This window comes from Mustela nivalis (assembly GCF_964662115.1).
Source record: "Mustela nivalis genome assembly, chromosome: 2".
In the NCBI taxonomy this organism is placed as follows: Eukaryota; Metazoa; Chordata; class Mammalia; order Carnivora; family Mustelidae; genus Mustela; species Mustela nivalis.
In genome coordinates this window covers 82,223,266-82,242,736 of record NC_139021.1, presented here as the reverse complement: position 1 = coordinate 82,242,736, position 19,471 = coordinate 82,223,266, and the positions used below count along the sequence as shown (strand labels likewise).

The 19,471-nt window shown below is 44.7% G+C and overlaps 1 protein-coding gene and 2 long non-coding RNA genes across 8 annotated transcripts in view; 2 read left to right on the top strand and 1 right to left on the bottom strand.

Annotated features, from left to right (window-relative positions):
• Positions 1-19,471, top strand: part of LYN (LYN proto-oncogene, Src family tyrosine kinase) — a 118,202-nt gene that overhangs the window by 74,942 nt on the left and 23,789 nt on the right. For all 6 annotated transcript variants that reach the window (XM_082719204.1, XM_082719201.1, XM_082719205.1 and 3 more), the window contains exons 9-10: positions 2,820-3,002; positions 5,019-5,095. In XM_082719204.1, coding sequence (XP_082575330.1) covers positions 2,820-3,002; positions 5,019-5,095 — 260 coding nt within the window. The remainder of the gene's footprint in view (positions 1-2,819; positions 3,003-5,018; positions 5,096-19,471) is intronic.
• Positions 5,103-8,717, top strand: LOC309858902. Its single transcript, XR_014308425.1, has 2 exons — positions 5,103-7,768; positions 8,453-8,717. It is a non-coding gene; the product is annotated as an uncharacterized lncRNA (long non-coding RNA).
• On the bottom strand, positions 9,482-19,226 carry LOC309858899. Its single transcript, XR_014308422.1, has 3 exons — positions 19,135-19,226; positions 11,488-17,312; positions 9,482-11,292 (listed from the first exon to the last, which is right to left on the bottom strand). It is a non-coding gene; the product is annotated as an uncharacterized lncRNA (long non-coding RNA).

The window sequence follows — 19,471 nt, the reverse complement described above, 5'->3', positions numbered from 1 at the left end:
CATGAGCACAGTGTATCTTTCTGTTGGTTTATATCATCTTTAATTTCTTTCATCCGTGTTTTATAGTATTCAGAGTATAGGTCTTTTACCTCCTTGATTAAATTTATTCCTAGAATTTTATTCTTTTTGGTACAATTATAAGTGGGATTGTTTCCTTAACTACTCTTCCTGCTACTTCACTAATAGTATATAGAGATACAACAGATTTCTGCTTATTAACTTTGTATCCTCTTACTTCTTAAATTTATTTATTAGATTTATTCCTGTAACTGAATACCTGTATATAAACCTTTATACAAATTTATAATGAATCTTTTTTATTTTAATTTTTTTTTAATTTTTAATTTTTTTATGATGAGTGTGCTCTTAATCCCCATCACCTATTTCATCCTTCCCACCATTCCTCCCCCCTCTGGTAACCCCCAGTTTGTTCTCAACAGTTAAGAGTCTATTTCTTGGTTTGTCTCTTTTTTTTTTCTTTGCTTGTTTGTTTTGTTTCCTTAATTCCACATATGAGTGAAATCATATGCTATTTTCTCTCTCTGACTTATTTCAGTTAGCATTATACCCTCTAGCTCCATCCATGTTGTTGCAGATGGCAAGATTGCATTCTTTTTTATGACTGTATAGTATCCCATTGTGTGTGTGTGTGTGTGTGTGTGTGTGTAAAGAAGATATGAGATATCTTCTTTATCTATTAATCTATCAATGAACACTTGGGCTGCTTCCATTGTTTGGCTGTTTAAATAATGCTACTATGGACATAGGGGTGCATGTTTCCCTTTGAATTAGTGTTTTTATATTTTAGGGGTAGATACCCAATAGTGCGATTCCTGGATCATGGGGTAGTTTCATATTTATTTATTTATTTATTTATTTATTTTAGGAACCCCCATACCATTTTCCACAGTGGCTACACCAGTTTGCATTCCCACCAGCTGTGCAATAGGGTTCGCTTTTCCCCACATCCTGGCCAACGCTTGATGTTTTTCTTTTTTATTTTAGCCATTCTGACAAGTGTGAGGTGAATCTTACTGTAATTTTGAGATAATGACTTTTCTTGGTTCAAATGCAATGTTAAAGGACTTTTATTGGTGGCATTTACTCTAAATTTACACTTAAGATCTGTAAGAAAGATCATATTGTGTTTAATTATGCATTTAAATGGAAAATAAATTTAATAGATTCATGATTCCATTATTTTTTATAGGTTGTGGCTTTTGAAAATAACCTAGTACAGTTTTCTATTTTGTCAGCTTTCTATTACTGGCCTATCCATAATTCTAATACTTACTTTACTTCGCATATTACATTTTTTCATTTTCCTGTACAGCACTATAAGCGACTATTAAATACAAATCAAAGTAAAATATCAAGGGAAAAGTTTTAACAGAGTAATAAGTATCAATGATCAGAAGAAAAGTTAGTAAGTATGGTCAACTGTTAGCTGTAAACGAGTAACTTTTTCTGACACATTTGGAAGTGTGGAAATAGAGACATAATTTCCTTTAAAAAAAAAATTCCCTTTGTAAAGAAAGATACATACTCATTCACAAACTGAATCAAAATGGAACAGAACAAAAGAAAGTAAAAGTCACTCCAATTTCTGCCACCCAGAGATCCTCATCACTGTTGATGTTTTATTGAGCATGCTTCCAGTCATTGTGTGTTCTGTACAGACTCAGATAGTTATATGATCTAACAAAGAGACCAGACACTAGACCCTAGACATCACCATTTCATAGCGCAAGTTAAACAAAACAAAAACTGTAATAGGGGTAGAACAACCCGCAGGGAACCTGCTGCCACTCCCCCCCCGACCTTTTTCTTGCACTTCTAAGACAAGTACAGAAAGAGAGGAAAGGAAAGGGGAATGTGATTATCTCGATTTCTGCTTTGTCAAACCACTGAAAAGAGGGGGCCCCAGGAGAAAATGAGGTTCAGAATTAAGCACACCACTGGGGGCAGGTTCCAGAAAAAGGGACCTTGGGGAAACTATATGAAGGAGTTAGTATTTCCCAAAGTGCATTTCGCAGGGTGTGAAAAGGTACATGACTGTGTGTCCTGTGATCAAGAAGGTGTGGAAAGCCCTGAGGTTAGCCAGGCCTGACAGGTTTCTTTACTGCAGGACTCTCTGCTCCTGGGCATGGGAGGGGGTGGCAAGTGGTAGGTCCCAGACATTTTGATACAGAAGCCTTTGCTCATGGAAAGTCACCCAAATCCAGTTCTCTTGGGAAGCTTGAGGAAGCGCTTATTTAACTCTAGTATATTATACTTCAAAGTTAGTATATACAATTTCTTAGAATGCAAACCTTTTTTTCCCTGATTACAAAAATAATACATATTCAATGTAGAAAATTTGGTAGTTAAAAGTATCATGAACACAAATGAAGTCACTCTAATTGTGCCATTGGAGATGGCTGGCACTTGGCATATTTTACTGTTTTCTTCCAGACCTGTGAGTGTGTGTGTGTGTGTGTAAGAGAGCTGTGCTATGCATTTTGTTGTTGTTGTTGTTCTTGGATAAAGAACATTTTATTCATTAGAGGAAAATCTTTGTCCCCATGATGGATTGCATACAGAAGCTTGTGGGGTTTTATTTTTCCAAAATAATGCTTTATGAAACCTTGTTGATTTTGCAGTAATTTTGGATATTTTGTAAAGATGGTACAGAGAATTCTCATACACCCTTGACTTGGCCTCCCCTCATGTTAACACTGTCTAGAGTTTTGTGTCAGTTTTTTTTCTCTTTTAACCCTGCATGAACTTTTTGGTTTTCAGTTGGATCAAACATGCCCTCTCTTCTGCTGTCTTGCTAGGTTACTATAACAATAGTACCAAAGTGGCTGTGAAAACCCTGAAACCAGGCACTATGTCTGTGCAAGCATTCCTGGAGGAAGCCAACCTCATGAAAACCCTTCAGCACGACAAGCTCGTGAGGCTCTATGCCGTGGTTACCAGAGAAGAGCCTATCTACATCATCACCGAGTATATGGCCAAGGGTGAGTGCATCCCCCTAACCCAGGGCTTTTGAAAGGCTTCAGGCTCCAAAAGTAAAACGTTTATTTTTCTTTAAATTTTTTCTTTTATTTTTTTCTTTATTTATTTGAGAGAGAGAGAGAGAGAGATCACAAACAGCGAGTGAGGGGAGGAGTAGAGGAAGAAGCAGACTCCCCACTAAGCAGAGAGCCCCATGTGGGCCTCAATCCCAGGACCCTGGGATCCTGACCGGAGCCAAAAGCAGATGCTTAACGGACCTAGCCACTCCGGTGTCTCAAAGTAAAAAGTTTAAATGTTCACAGAATATTCCAATAATTTTAATTCCAAAACAGCATGCCCACTAGTGAAAAATCAGAACCCATGGGGAAACAAAGCATTTTCATAAACCACCTCACTAGAAATATTGTTGAGTGTTATCTATATTGTAGAAATAATACATGATCTTTCTATATTCTCTGCGTTTGTCTTCTTAGTCATATTAGCCATAAGAATTGCACGCAAAATGTAGAAGCCCCCTAATAAATATTTGTCAAAAAAATATGTATCTCAAGAATATTTTTGTTATGTCTTTAAAGTGGGAGTTCTCAGGATCCTAAAATGCATTCATTTTCCTCTCTAATATTATCTATGTGTTCAGGGTGTCACTTTAAAATGGGAACATTTTTGAAACTGTTGGAGGTTATATTCCTCTGTAATCAGAATCACTAACCAAGAGGTGTCCAGCAACCATGTTTTCTCTGGCTGATATTACCTTCAGATAACAGGGTGTGAGTTACTACCCTTCTTCCTCCAGATCAGGTAGACATACTACCAAACTACCAAATGGTTCTTTAAAATTCTTTAGAAGGAATGAAGGAAGAAAGGGGAAAAAAAAATAGTACCAAATTAAGAATCCTGCATCATGGAGATCATACTGTGATGTCTCCACTGAGTAGATTAGAAAGATCAATATAACATTTTCTTATTTAATATATGTAAATATTTCAGAGTATCAGTCACTGAGAGTCCTTCCAAAAAAAAGGAAGTTGTTTAAAAACAAACAAAAAAACTACCCCTGTGGCTTAGGTTGCCATAACCTAGAAACTGAACTTTGTGGTTCAGTAAGTACTTGTTGAATTAAGCGGCTGGAAGTATTTGAATCATAAATGTAAATACGAATTTCTCCTCATAACATCACTTAGCCTCTACTGAGTACTTACTGTATACCAGAGTGTTCTTGATGTGTTCCTTGAGTGATCTCCCATAATCTTCTTAGCAGTCTCAGAGCTAAGTGCCACTGTTCTGTGTTGAGGATGAAGTAGCAGAACATTTACTGAGTACTTAACCACTCGCCAGGCACCATGGCACGTGCTTTTTAGATCTGTCCCCACAAGACCTCTGACAATAGCTGGTAGGACATGCCCTCTTTACAGGCACAAAGGCGTTATGGGTAAGCAGCTTGTCCAAGGTTGACACTTTAAGTTCTAGGAGAAAAAGCAGGGCTTGTTTTAGCGATGAAGCCGTAGGAAGTAGGAGGGTTTATCGACACACTTTCTTTTAGGTACAAAGTACAGTATGTTCACCAGCTACTCATTGAGCCCCTGTCACAGGCGCTGGCTTCTGTGCTTAGGCTGGACACTGATAGGAGAGAGCCTCACCCAGTGCTGCTCCAGGCAGGCCCCTTGGGAGGACCTGCTGGTTTCTGTCTCTGGGCAGCTCTGAAGATCAGACAGCTGCTCTAGGTGGATTGTGGTGGCAGGTGCAAAGTGCCCTGAAATACAGAGCTAGAGAAACAGTGTCCCCCCACCCCCTGTCACCCTTTCTTACCTGGCCCACATGCTACATTTCTCATCAGGTCGAAGGTAACAGGTTAGAGGGGCCTGGATTTGACCAACTTCTGGAAAAGGCACTATGGCCATACAGAATCGCAAAGGCAATCATTGTGTGCGCTCCCTCACTAATAGTGATGCTTTGACTTTTGTTCGGCTTTTGGTCTTGTGTGTTTGAACTACACTCACTGGTCCCTCCCCTACCGACAGGCAGTTTGCTGGATTTCCTGAAGAGTGACGAAGGGGGCAAGGTGCTGCTTCCCAAGCTAATTGACTTCTCTGCCCAGGTGAAGTATTAAAAATCCAGGGTGCATGTAAGTTCGCCGAGACTCCCCGCTTCCGAGTCACGATGTTCCAGGGAGAAGGCATTTGTGCTGGCTGTTTCCTAGTAGTAGTTCCCAGAAAAAGGCCTTGCAAAGTGCACTTCCTTGGAGAGAATGATGGGTGTTTCACACTGAAGGCACATGTGTGTGCGTGTGTCCGGCTCTGGCTTGGGTGTCACCTTCCCTAAAACAAGGCAGCCTCTTATGTTCACACCTGCACCAGCTAGAGAGACAGTGCGAGGGAAGGGGTCACTTGCTGCTGCTTTCTGGAGACGCAGTCCCAAGCGGTCTGAGCACAGCACATTCTAAGTGATGAGCACACAGTAGTAAGTTACTAACCTAAGGTACAGGTGCTTTTAAGTCCTTAGTATTCTTGAAAACAGAGGAACTATATTCTTTTCCTTATTTTTCTTGCTGTATACATCTTTTGGGTTCTAAGAAATATTCATTTATAATATTTCTAGTCCTAGCCTAGAAGTTGCAAGTTTGTTTCATTTGGAACCATACATTTCCTGGAGCGCATTTAAGGGCAGAGGGAAGTTACCCAGAAACCCAACAATTTACCTGGTGTGTCAAGGAAATCTGTGTTTGAATGATGCCAGCTACTGAATATTAATAGTCTAATTGTATCTAATAGTCATTTTCAGTAATTTGCTTGTTTTGTTTCTTGATACTGGCCATGGGCAGTTCATGTTGGGAAGGCCATGTGCCATAAAGCCTGAAGTGGCCCAAGAGATTTCCAGAAATTCCTTTTGGAAAGGGTTGCCTTTATGATCTTCATTTCTTACTCCATTTCTTCCCTCAGACCCTCCTTAAGTTGGGAAATTGATAAGGCCTTCTTGGGAAGATGAGCTCAAAGGAAAGAATTAGTACGCGGTAAAGTACTTCAAGAAAGAGAGGATCAGAACCCATGTTCTACAGTAGCGTATCGTGGGCTGAGTTGGGGATCAATGTCCGGAAACTGGCGTGTGTCGTGGCTCGTGGCTCTGACTCAATAGCCATAACCACTTAGGAAGTCCGTTTATTCACACATCAAATATTGGAATGGTAATTCCTGTTTTTACGAGATGTTGTTGGGGGTCTAATCTGATCACAGAGTAGCATGCACACGAGCACTTCAGAGCCTCTTGGTGGAAGCTGAGGGAATCTTGGGGATGACAGTCCCCACCTTTATCATTCTGGTAAAGGTGTGTGATGAAGTCCCCCAGCTCAGCCCCCAGCTCATCTACCCAAACCTGGCAAGCTTTCAGAGGTTCCTTATCTGAGTAAGAAATTCAAAGGTGGTCTGGAATCCCAACCTGTAATGTGGAATGAAGCAAGATTGCTATGGTAGAGTCCTGACTTTACTCAGACTCTCTACACTGGCCCCTGAGAAGATCTGTAGACTCCAAAGGTTCCAAGACCATAGTTTGAAAACCACTGTTCTATGGTAAGAGGATGATTACTTGGATGGATGCAGTTCTAGATCTTATGTAGATAGGGAGACAGAAATGGAGAAAGCAGAAATTGTCACACTTGACATTGATCAAGAAGGCCCTCGATTGGGGCGGCAAGTTAGGTATCCCACATGGATGAGACACTTGAGGAATGTAGTGAAGGTTGGTTGTATCCGCTGCTCAGAAAGGGAAGGGGGTTGATAGGAATATGGAAAAGTGGGCCATGTGGCCTGGAGGCCTGAGTGGTCCTAGCTCAAGTGCGGCGGAGGGTCAGATCTGTGTGTGCCCGCAATTCTATAGGGTTGTATAGGGTGTACGGTTATATGGAAATTATGCCCATCGGGGTGTGTACCATACCTGGAGAAGGACTTTAATTTGTCACATGGGTATTTTTTATTTGATTTTGCGTGGCTTACCTCATAAAGCCTTATCTTGACATAGTCCAAGTTTTTAAGGTCCAACTGGGGCCTCTGTATCCTTTAACTTTCTACTTTACTACTGTGCAAAAAAGGGTAACTTTGTCTAACTTACAAGTGAGTTGGGGAAAAAAGTTTCTTTCTAAAACTTAGTAGTTTGCCAGGAAGATTATCCCAGAGCCTGGCATTGACCATGATTTTCAAATTATAGGTTCCAGGTGGCTTCAGTTGACTCTGTCAGTTGTGGTGGGGCTGAGCACACACCTCTGGCAGTAATGGGAGGGGCCTGGGATAATCAATGCCGCCACCAAACCAGTGTTCCAAATCCAGCTCCTGCTGGGTAAGCTCCTGTTTCCCTGCCAGGGTCTCTTTCCCAGCAGTGGCCACTGGGTAGAACTGGTGGGACATCCGAAGTGCATGGGGGGGGGGGGGTGAAGTGACAGTGGGATGGTCAGCCAGTCAGCATCACCCGGGATGTCACTAAGCACGTGGTTCTTCACAAAATTCAAAAATTTTTTTTGCAACCAAATAGAATTTCCTTTTGAGTCCATCTTTGTTCACGGTGCAAATCTCACCCAGACTCTTCCCAATCCTTCCCTCAAGGTGGACTTCCTGAGACCCAGTGTTGCCCCACCTTTGCTTACCATCTGCTTCGTTTGCTTGTGGCTTTTCTTGTTATGATATTGATACCACGAGAAGAGGGCCTGAACCTTGGCAAGAATGAGTAAGGCCTACAGGCCTGAAATCATGTACCTTACACATCGGCTTCCTGTTGACTATACTCGGTACGCATTTCCACTGTGATCCTGTCTGTTCCCTTTGGGATAGTACTACAACATTCCTCTGAAATTATCTCTCTGTTAACTCTATCACTTCTCCCTAATGGATGAGATGAGAATAATAAATATTAATAACGTTGGCCCAGGGAGATAGAGGAAACCTGGAGCCCGCCTACTGGAATCATCCGTCCTTTCTATACCTTCTTCCGCTTGACTCTTCGGAGTGGACTTAGGGTAAAGCAGAAGATTCATTAACGTTCACACTTGAACTCTAAACTAAAAAACAAGCAGCCTGTAGTTTGTATTTTCTTCTGTTAGTATTTTCAGTAGCACAAGAGGATATAATTCAACTTAGCTGCTTTGCACAATAAGGGGTGGAGAGTAGAAAGAAACCAGCTTACTTATCTCAGCCCCAGAAGGCTGAGGGAACAGGGGTAAGGGACAGCGCTGGGACTTTTCCCACAGCCTCTCATCAGCTTCTTCTTCCCTCTCCCCACAACCTACTTCCCCAAGCTCTGCTTTCCCCTCACCAACCTCCTCTTACACCAGTCGAGACAGGAAGTGGGTGAGTGCACATGACAGCCTCTCAGTTCATGTGAGAGCTGATTTCATCACTTCCTGTCTCAGGATGAGTCCTAAAAAGCTCTTCTGAGCCCAAGTGTAATTCACTCTGTGCACCCTGTCTCTCAGCTCACTCACCTTCCTGGGCATTTAGTGGAGATGAAGAAATCCCAACTAAAGTAGTTTTACCAGTCCTTTCCCTCTGGTGTGAGATGAAGCGATATTGTGCTCTTCGTGCTAAAATCGGAAAATCACCCCTTTGTGGAGGAAATCTGATACTTTGAGAGCAGAGAGACCGCCTCATTCCCTCCTAGCCTTTGCCTCCAGCAGGAGAAGAAAAATGAACTTATTAAGGCCAGGGGTTGAAATCTGCGGGAATTCCCTTCAAGGGAAGTGGAAGTGGAATCATAGACTTGTACAACTGAGGGGACAGAAGGGGGAAATTCACAGTTGCAAGATGGATGGTCAAAGAAATCATCTTGTAATTCCTGCCAAGTGAACCAAAACGTTTTCTTGCTCTTCGGGGGCAACATCACTGAAGGCCAAGAGTTACCAGAAATGCAATGGACAATTGTGTGTGAGTAAAACTGCAGGAGAAACAGAAAAGTCCGTGTTTATTACAGTCATGATAACAAGTACCCTTTCTTTTTAGCTCCTTCCAGTTGATAAAGCACTTCTCAGTCCATTATCTAATTTGAACCCAACTACTTTGAAAGCATTCACGTCTTTATTTCCTGCATTTTACAAATGAGGAGGTGACCTTGGGTTTGTCTAAGCTTACAGAGCTAGTGGCTGGAATTGCTGCACGCAGTCCTGGGTCTTCTGACTTCAGATAACTTGTTCTTTCCTCTGCACTGTTTCACACTTGTATTCCAAGATTGGAGTTGCTCCTAGGATGGTTTTGTACCTGACACCGTGCTGATAGCGTATTTTTACCCCTTGATGGGTTTTGCTTGCCAGAATTAAGGATATCTAGCTCCTTCCCCACCCCCCAAAAATCTCTATTGCCAAACATAGATCTTTCTTTCACATAGTAATCATGCTTAACTATATTTCCTCCTACATTACATTTAACACACATTTTAAGTTGGAATTTGGTAAACTGAGGAAGGTTGGAAATCTCTGTCCCTGTAAATCTCAACCTTTTTGAGAAGGAAGGCCACTCGCCACCAGAGCTTCTTAAGTACCTGCTCATTATAATGTCTGCTGACTGAGAAAACAAGACTAGACTGGAATCCCTTGCATTAACTCTGGTTTGGGACCCACCCGTCTGTTAGTGGTAAATGAGTGTCTGGAGGGAATTTGCCGCAGAAGTTTGTAGAGCATTTGCCAATACCATCAGGTAATGTGTCTGCTCATCTTCCCTCTTCATAAAGAACCTAAAAGATAGGTTCTCATTCTGCAGCGCATGGCTACCTTCACCCCCTCTCCCCACCATGAAATATAAGGAAGCAACTACTTTATTTCCCAAACCTTTATTAATCAACTCCTCATTGATAGTGTCATCCCATTTACTTTACTTAAACTGGAGGAAAAATTATGTAGAGATAATGAATCAGATCCAGGGGCAAGAGAAAGCCTCAGGTCACAGACTTGGTTCGCCCGGCATCGGGCGTGCAGATGTCCTTTCCACTCCATATTTGGTCTCCCTTTCTTATCCTGGGATTCTCCTGCGTGACACCGCATTGAGGGAACTTGCTGCTGCCTGGGGGCAGTCATTTCATAGGCCCGGCCCTCATCTCTAAAATGAGAGGCACAGGTTGGGTCTCCCACAGCCTGATGCTCTAACTCTAAAATTCCACGACTAAGAAAATCTATGGAGACCATCTGTGTGAATCATCACCCAAAGTGAAATGAATGATTTTTGGGGTGTGTTCAGATGACACTGATGTAAGATTTTGACATGGCTGTACCTAAAGGACGATGAATGTATCACAGGGATGTAGTACTCTGGGGCCTGCAAATGCTCTGTATCTGTTTTTTATTGTGAGTTTTATGTCTGAGACTTGAACTTTGACTATGAAAACTTGCAAAGGCACACCGGGGTGGCTTAGTCACTTAAGTGTCTGCCTTCGTCTCAGGTCATGATCCCAGTCCTGGGATGAGCCCTGAATCAGATTCCCTGCTCAGCGGGAAGTCTGTTCTCCCTCTGCCTGCTGCTCCCGCTTGTGCGCACGCTCTCTCTCTCTCTCTCTCTCTCTCTGTGTGTGTGTATCAAATAAATAAGAATCTTTGGGGGAAAAAAAAAAGAAAACTTGCAAAGTGGGCAAATGAAACCAGAGGTCCTGTGAGAATTGCAAAACTGGACCGTATGCAGTTTCCTTCTGAAAAAGTTGAAAGAATGGGAAACTGCCATTTTAAAATAGTATAAAACGAGAACTCTCTTTTTTCCCACTTTGCTAGGTGGGGGTGGGGATGTTTGGTGGGTTTACATGGAGGAACTATATGACTGGTTGTTCAAAATAGCAAGGAAGGCAGACAGCGTTACTCGTTTCAATTTTTTTTTAAAGATTTTATTTATTTATTTGACAGATATCACAAGCAGGCAGAGAGGCAGAGAGAGAGAGAGAGGAGGAAGCAGGCTCCCTGCTGAGCAGAGAGCCCGATGTGGGGCTCGATCCCAGGACCCTGGGATCATGACCTGAACCGAAGGCAGAGGCTTTAACCCACTGAGCCACCCAGGTGCCCCTCTTGTTTCAATTTTGATTGGAAGACTTTCTAGCAGCAGTGAGAAGCGTTAAGCTAATGTAAATGGTCCTTCTGGTCTGCATGCCAGATCTTCCTCTTAGCTCAAATATTTTGTCCAGGAGTGGCAATTTCTGGGCAGTGCTACTGTAAGTCACAGAATAATTTCCTCTTTAGGGACTCATTGCAGAAGCCTGCAAGGCCAGAATTAAATTGAAGTAGTTTAGAAGAGGGCAGAGTTTATTGCCAGCTGCTCACAATTTAAAAAAGGAGATGGGGGGCACCTGGGTGGCTCAGTGGGTTAAGCCTCTGCCTTCGGCTCAGGTCATGATCCCAGGGTCCTGGGATCGAGCCCCACATCGGGCTCTCTGCTCCGCGGAGAGCCTGCTTCCTCCTCTCTCTCTCTTTGCCTGCCTCTCTGCCTACTTGTGATCTGTCAAATAAATAAATTAAAAAAAAAAAAAAGGAGATGGGAGCACTTTGAAAGGAGCCGCAGAGTGTGAATTCCAGTTGATCTTTGTCGGAAGCCCTTGGCTTGCTTTCTGCATGTTCCCCTCACCCTCTTGGGACACCTCCCCCTTTTTCACCCATGGGCATCTAGAGAGAGCAGCCTGGCAGATCACTGCACAAGGAATAGGTCAGGGCTTTCTGGGATGGGTGCAGCGGAACGGAACCCATTCTGGGACAAGGTCACAGGAAGAGGTACGCTTCCTGGAGGAGGTGACCCTAAAAGCCAGGGTTGGCTCTGCTAGCCTGGAAGGGGTTGGATGCAGGGAGGCGTCTTTGAGGGAATTTGATGCACAAGGACAGAAAGGGAGCGTGGGGGGATGCAAATGGGGTGTGTGGTAAGAATGGGAGAGGGAGCACGGAGCTGAGAGAGACTGGAAATACTGTCCTCTCTTGAGTTACATAGGAGGCACAGTTAACTATTTTCTGACTGACTCTAGAAAGATATATTTGTGCCTCCACACCCACTACACACATGTCCTCACGGCGCTTGCTGTAGCCGGGAGCTGGAGGGTGGACAGGAGCTGGAGACCATCCTTTCAGTGGGGATTTGATGACTTCCAGGGAGAATGGGTGAAGGGAGCAGAGCCCCAGGGAGACAGTAGAGTCCAGCCGGGGACAGCAGGAGCATCGTCCTGGGAGACAGCCCTGTAAGGGGGGAGGGAGGGAACGTCCATTGGATTTTGCAAAGAGGAAGTCCTTGGAGAACTTGGAACTTGGTTGCACCCTGTGAGTATAGCAGTTTAGGTGGAAGCCAGGCGCCTGGCCTCATCATCCCTCTCTGTTCCTGCCTCTCCTCCACAGCTCCCAGTTCTCTGCATCCTTTTCTTTGTCTCTGCAGCTTCCTCTCACAGCTTGATTGGCTCGTCACTCTCCCTCCTTCTCTCTCCGTCCTCCCCAGCCACACTCTACAAACAGCCAATTTCTGTCATCCAATGCAGTTGGATAGTCCTTATTTTCAAATGTAAGTTCCTACTGATTTTTTTTTCTATGAAGGTAAAAAAGTGGAAATAAAATTACTTAAAGAGAGATTTTTAAATGATTGATCTTTTTATTAAAAAAATGCTTGTGTAGGGTACTGTACCAAAAAAACAAAACAAAACAAAAACAAAAAAAACTTTCTTCCCCTATCCTTGGAATGTGGACCTTAAGACTGTTAACATTGTTCATGGGGTTTCGTAAAATATAAAAATTGTTTTAAATTGTGTCATCAAAAGTCATCCCCCCTCCCCAACTTAAGAATGGTTTGGTGTCTTTAGAGTTTATTCTGCGGTCAGTTTGGCAGCTGGAATGCATTTCCCGGTTTCATTGTGGTGGCTTCACAGCCTCTGGCCAGCAAAACCAGAGGCCCGATTCACTGTCTCCCACCCAGAAAACTGCACTTCTGATCCCCCGGTGCAGCTCAGAAGCAGGACTGAGCTTCTGCCCCAGGAACAGAGGGGCCGGGATGCCGCAGCAAGCAAGGGGCCTCTGGAGGGCAGCTGAGCCGCAGGTGCCGCTGTGTGGTCTCACCCTCGCCTCAGGAGGACACCCCTTTCTAGCAAGGAAACCCCTTGCTGTCCCCCTCCTGCAGCCCCCAGAACTCCTGCCCTCAGGCAGCCGCGAGGTTGCAGTCCCCAGGGTGCAGGCCTGCAGGGGCCTCCCAGCCAGGCTTCCTCCCGCCATACCTCCCTCACTCTGGGGGCATCTCCTGAGCCTCTCTTCTTTCCACCCCCTGCCCTGATAGACAGCTGGTAAACAAACCCTCTCATTCCTTCTTCTGAAATGTATCTCCCTCCCCCACACTCACCATCAAGTCTCTTCTGAACAATGGTGGTTGCCTGTTAACTGTGTTGCTGGACTGAGGGAGTAGAAATCCAGGGCTCCTGGGGGCATGTGACTTTCCCGTAAACAAGGAACAATGTTGCAGGAGCAGTGCTCCCTTTGTATTTTACCTGGCAACCTCTTCTCAAGGTCTTTCTGGCTTCTTCCTCCCAAGCCGCACAGAGGAGGCAAGGCCAGTTAGATAAACATATGTGTGCATTTTGTTTTGCGGTCAGATACACATAACATAAGATTTTACCACTTTAACCATTTTTAAGTGTACAGTTCAGTGGCATGAAATGCTTCCACACTCTTAGGAACCTGCTCCCAGTATCCGTCCCAGAACTTCTCCATCTTCACGAACTGGAAGTCCCACCCATTGAGCCCTGACTCCCCATTGCCCTCTCTCCCTGCCCGTTTCTTCTCTGTCCCTAGGCAGTAGACCGTTTCAGGGGTCTCACCAGTACGATGATTCTGCATCCCTGCTTCGCACCTTCCATGGATTCTCATCCCATTTGTAAAATGCCCTGATGGCCTATGAGCCCAGCTCCCTAGCATCTTGCCTTACTCCCACTGGGCACCCACCATGCTCTGTCCTATCTTACTGCCTCTCCTAGGCCCCCTCCCAGAAGCTACCCCTTCTGCTCCATGCCTCCCCCCACCTCCTGTTCAAGGACACCTTCCCCAGCCATCTCTCCTAAAACAATTCCATCCCAAGCCCCTGCTCACTCCACTCTTCTCCATCTTGGCCTCTTGTTCCTTTTTTTCAAACACTTAACAGCAATTTGAATGTTTTGATAAGTTCATGTTTACCTTTTGTATCCGCAGCACTTGGTGCAGCTAAGTAGTAGGTGCTCAGTAATACATGTTGAATGACTATATCGACCCAAGTAGGGACTGCCTCTAATCAGTTGAAGACAATAAACTCTTTATTCTTTGCTTTATAAGCTCTGGGTCACGATGCAGGTGTATTTCAACGTAAAATATTTTCCTGATACATTTTATTCTTCCTCTTCCTCCAAGTATGTTTACTTTCCTGCCCAAGACTTACCTTGTTGGCCTAAATAGAAGTGAGAAAAGAAAAAGGAAGTAAAATACAAATATCTGGGCCTCGATGCAAAGACAAAGAGCTGCTTTGTTTCTCCTTGTCGATGGAATAGAGAAGAATGCCAGGAGGAATGAGAAAGGATCAGCAAAACATTTAACACTGAAGCCAGTAGGCAGAGGCAGATGCATTTAACTTGGGGAGGGGGAGCACCGAGCAAGGCTTTCCTCCCAAGGTGCCTTTTGGGTCCTTTGGTGGCCTTTCCCTGGGGCTGGGGAGAGCCCTGTGTCTGTGCCTACAGCAGCTGGCAGAGGTGAGTATGCTGGAATTCAGTGGCAGTGGAGCTGGCTGAATCTTCTTCCAACATCAGGGTTTCCAGCTCCTGTTAAGCGTTCTATCCACATCTCCCTCCCGTATCCAGAACATAATTGTCTAGGCGAGGCTTTATGTTACAGAACCGACTGCTTGCACATTTGCTAATGAAAATCATTTTCATACCTTCTCCCTGTGGAAGATCTAGATCTTCTATCTCCCTGCCCTCACCACCCCCACCCACTGCCAGGACGCCACCTCTGAGGTCCACCCTCCCTCTTCATTGTAGCTGTCCTCGGACCCCTGGACACTTGTCACTGCCATACTTCAGCACTTTCTTGCTCTAGCCCCTGGAGACCCTTCCATTGTTTGTAGGAACCTAGGCCTTCAAACTCAGGCCTCTCTGTCTCTTGACTTTTCTCCTCCAGGACTCTGTCCTCTCTCCTCCACTGTCCCATGCAGCCCACTCCATGCCGACGACCAAAAGCTGCACCCCTCAAGTCCCAGCTGGTCCATCAGCCCCCGTCTGTCTCACTCCCCGCCCTGCCCCCCACCCCGGGACTCCACCTCCAGCAATTGCTTCCCAGCAGTCCTGGCCAGTCAGAGCCTCCAACTCTTCCCACATCTCCATTACCCTCGTGTTTCTCTTCTGTCCTGAGCTGACTTCTGTAGACCCACTTAGGCCTCTCCCTTTGTCATATGTGCTGTAAGTCCAACTCTTTACCTGTTTTGGCCCCATGAGTCACAGCTGTCACCAGCGCTGATGTGACATGCTGGCTTTTCACATGTGTAATTCAAGGCCAGTGATGGAGGTGCCTCCTCGTGCTCCTAGACAACTGTTTCTCACCTTCTCCTTCTCCTCCACCCCCAAGCCTTACCTCCAACCCCTTCCCTCCCTCGCTTACTGTCTTTTTCACCAGCAGCAGAAAGCCGCCCAGCTCCTCCTTCCTGGTGTGACAGCACCCTGCAGCAGGCACCAGGTCCTATCTCCTCCTGCCATTTCAAGACATTGTTCTAGAAATTCTGCATTAGCATTTCCACCTCATTTCGGTGCCATTCTCAGGGAATTGAAAGAAGTTCTCACTCTCCTCCGTCTCTTTCCTCAGCTAGCTCCACTTCTGTTTTTCTCCTCCCGTTTTGTAGGATCAAAAGCCCTGGAAGGTCGTCCTCATTTCCCCCGATTCTTTTCCTCACTCTCCTCTTGAACTCAGCACCGTTCAGCCAAACAGGTCCCGGCAGGTCGTAGGTGATCCCACCAGACTGAGTTCAAGGGCGTTCCTCTTCCTCTTCTCTGGTGGCCCATTGGCGGTGGTTGGTGCAGCTGGTCCTTCCCTTCTCCCAGACATGCTCTCTTCATTTGGCTTCTGGGATGCCATTCCCCTGGCCATTTCTTCTTCATCTCCCAACATTTAAACATGGGAGGGTCCCAGAGCTCAGCCCTAGGACCTTCTTTTTCTCCACATTGACCTTCCAAGTGATCTCACTGAAAGTGTTGTGTTACTTTCCTGGAGCCTCCAAAACTAAGTCCCCCCACCGGGTGGCCTAAAACATCAGAAATTTATTCTCTCACAGTTCTGAGCACCAGAAGTTGTAAATAAAGATGTCGGTCCGACTCCACTCACTCTGAAGGTTCTAGGGGAGAACCCTTAGTTGCCTGTCCACCTCCTGGTTCCTTGCGCTCCCTGGCTTGTTGCAACAGTGCTTCAGTCTGTCTCTTTCCTCACAGGCCTGGTCCTCTGCATCCGTGTCTCAAATCCCCCTCTGCCATTACCTTGTAGACACCAGTCTTGGACACCAGTCATTGTATTTAGGACCTGCTCTAAACCCAGGGTGGGACTCCATGGTGAGATCCTTAACTAATTGAATCCACAAAGGCTCTGTTGCCAAGTAGAGGGCCCAGGTGGTCATGAATTTGAGGGGGGACTCTATCTGACCCAACACAGTTGGTTATACTCTGAGCTCTCTGAAGTGCTCCTCTCTAGCTTGATCTGCTCCCCAAGCTGAGTGCTTACTCAGCATCTCCACATGGATGTGTATCAGGCATGTTCCAACTCAGCACAGCCTGAGCTGAGCACCTGTCTTTCCCCCTCCAGAACCTGCCCATCCAGAGCTTTCTTCCCTTCTGGTGGAGGTAACTTCATCCTTCTAGGGCCCAGACTTGAAGTCATTGTTGACCCTCTTCTCCTATGTTGCACATCCAGTCCTTCTGCAAATTGGGTGATTCTACCTTTACCACAGATTCATATTCCTAACTCCTCCACCGCTGTCACTCTGACCCAAGTCCCACACTCTCTCTCAAAACAAATTACTGAGGCGCTGCCTGATTGGTCTTGTGCTTCAGCTCTTGCTTCCTCCAGAGCCCACGTGTGATGCAGCAGCCAGAGCACTGCCCTCAAAACCTAAGTCAGATCAACATCCTCCTCTTCTCAGCCTCCAGTTGCTCTTTGCCTCACTGGAAAATGGGCCGAAGACCCCACAGTGGCTATCTGCCTGCAGTGGTAGTCTTGCCATAGACTGTGTTTCAGAAGTTCCATCATTTAATAAATGTTTTATTCTTTTATTTGTGTGGAAGTCTGTGTGACAGGCCTTCCTTGGACTTGCCTTATTGGAAGACTCTCTTGGGCTCTTGTTTAAAGTCTGTAGGTTTCTGGATCCTTCTCTTTGAGATCAGTAATTAAGAAGCAGGGCCCAGGACAAGCTGTAGATGTCTTGGGGGCTTGGATATGTCTAGAAAGCGTTGCCCTTGAAAATTTGCTGAACTAAGTGAGTGATCGTTTTTTGAGGTCATACATCTTGAAAAGTTGACCCTTGGACAACACAGACATTTTGGCCACTGACGACCCCCCAGGTCCCTGAAAATCTGTGTATAACTTGTGACTCTCACTAGATGTAACTAATAGATCAAAGCCTTACTGATAACATGAAGTTGATTAACACATATATTGTTATGTTATACATATTATATACTGTATTATGATAAAGTAAGCTAAAGAGAAAAAAAATGTTATTAAGAAAATCATAAGGAGGGGGCAGCTGGGTGACTCAGTCAGTTAAGCATCTCCCTTCAACTCAAGTCATGATCCCAGGGTCCTGGGATAGAGTCCCACATCTGGCTCCCTGCTCAAGGGGGAGGCCTGTTTCCCCACTCCCTCTCCCTCTGTGTGCTCACTCTCCTAGATAAATAAATAAATAAATAAATAAATAAATAAATAAATCTTTTTTAAAAAGAAGAAAATCATACTCAGGATACATTTGTAGTGCTTTCCTGTATTTATCCACAGAAATTCACATATGATCCCATGCAATTAGAACCTGTGCTGTTCAAGGGTAAAATGTACTGCTGCTTTTCCTGTAGCCAGTAGGGAGGATTGAATTTCTCTCCCTACTTTGAGATCATGAAGACAGGTGACTCTTTCCTCCAGTCATTAGGCACAGAGGAATTCTACCTGGTAAACAAAATACTTGACGGTGCTTTTCCCCCAGATTCAGCCATTCCGGCTTCCCCTCCTGCTCCCATACCCTCAGGAAAGGGAAGACGACACGAGAGGCAGCCTTCATGGGCTCTGTTCATAAATGCAGGTTATTTTGGAAACTTATTTCAAGAGGGTTGAAATACAAAGATTATGGCAAATCTGTCTCAGGTATATTGGAATTTATCAGATCTCATGGTGGACTTCTTTAAATGGGTCACAGGAAAAATAAGTCAGGGATTAATTTCAGAGCTAGAACTCAGGCTTTGCCTGGGAGGTCTTTCCACCCAGTGAAACACAAGTTCTCTTAAGTATTTTGTTGGAGTTGAAATAAGGCACCTGTGACTATATTTTTTCTTGGCTGTCGGGTATAGGGTATGTCTGTTGGCGCCACTGGGAAGTCAACTCCACGAGATTAGGAACTATGTTCAGTTGCCCACGGCACCTGGAACAGGATGAGGCTCCCAGAGGGCAGCTGGACAGGGTGCAAATAAATGGAAGATGGTCTTCAAGATTGTCTAATGGAAGACCCTGCCTCAGAACGACAGTGATATTCAGTCTTTTAACATACTAAGAGTGTCCTGTGAAGCTACAAGTGACTAGACACTCAGTTACACCCCTCCCTGCTCTCTGTCAACTTGTGGCATCTGTATGTATGACATGATCATATAAATGAACATGTACTTAGTGAATAACCCTGGAGGTCTTTCAAGGTTCCTATAGCACAAAACAAGTATTTATGCTCTGGGATATTCTGAGAAAATGTAATCTATATCAGATCTCATTTTTTTTTTCTTTTTACCTAGGTTTTTTTTTTTTTTTTTTCCTTTTAGAAGTCAGTGCAGGGGTGCTTGGGTGGCTCAGCGGGTTAAGCATCTGTCTGCCTTTTGCTCAGATCATGATCTCAGGGTCCTGGGATCAAGCTCCAAATCGAGCTCTCTGCTCAGTGGTTAGTCACTTCTCCCCTCTCTCCCTGTGATCTCTCTCACTTTTCCCCTCTCTCAAATAAATAAATAAAATCTTTTTTTTTTTTAAAGTCAATTCATACTTATGATAGAATTATTGAAAAAAAAAGAGAAAAGAGTGTTCAGATCTTATTATTCTCTTGTAAGCATTTTTGTGTGTTCTTATGCTATATTTCAGTTTTGTTTTATTTGTTCAATGACTTCTTAAATATCATATCAATAGTGGGTTAAAAAAGAAAAAAGTCGAGGGACACCTGGGTGGCTTAGTTGGTTAAGCAGCTGCCTTTGGCTCAGGTCATGATCCCAGCATCCTGGGATCAAGTCCCAGTGGGGCTCCTTGCTCGGCAGGGAGCCTGCTCTT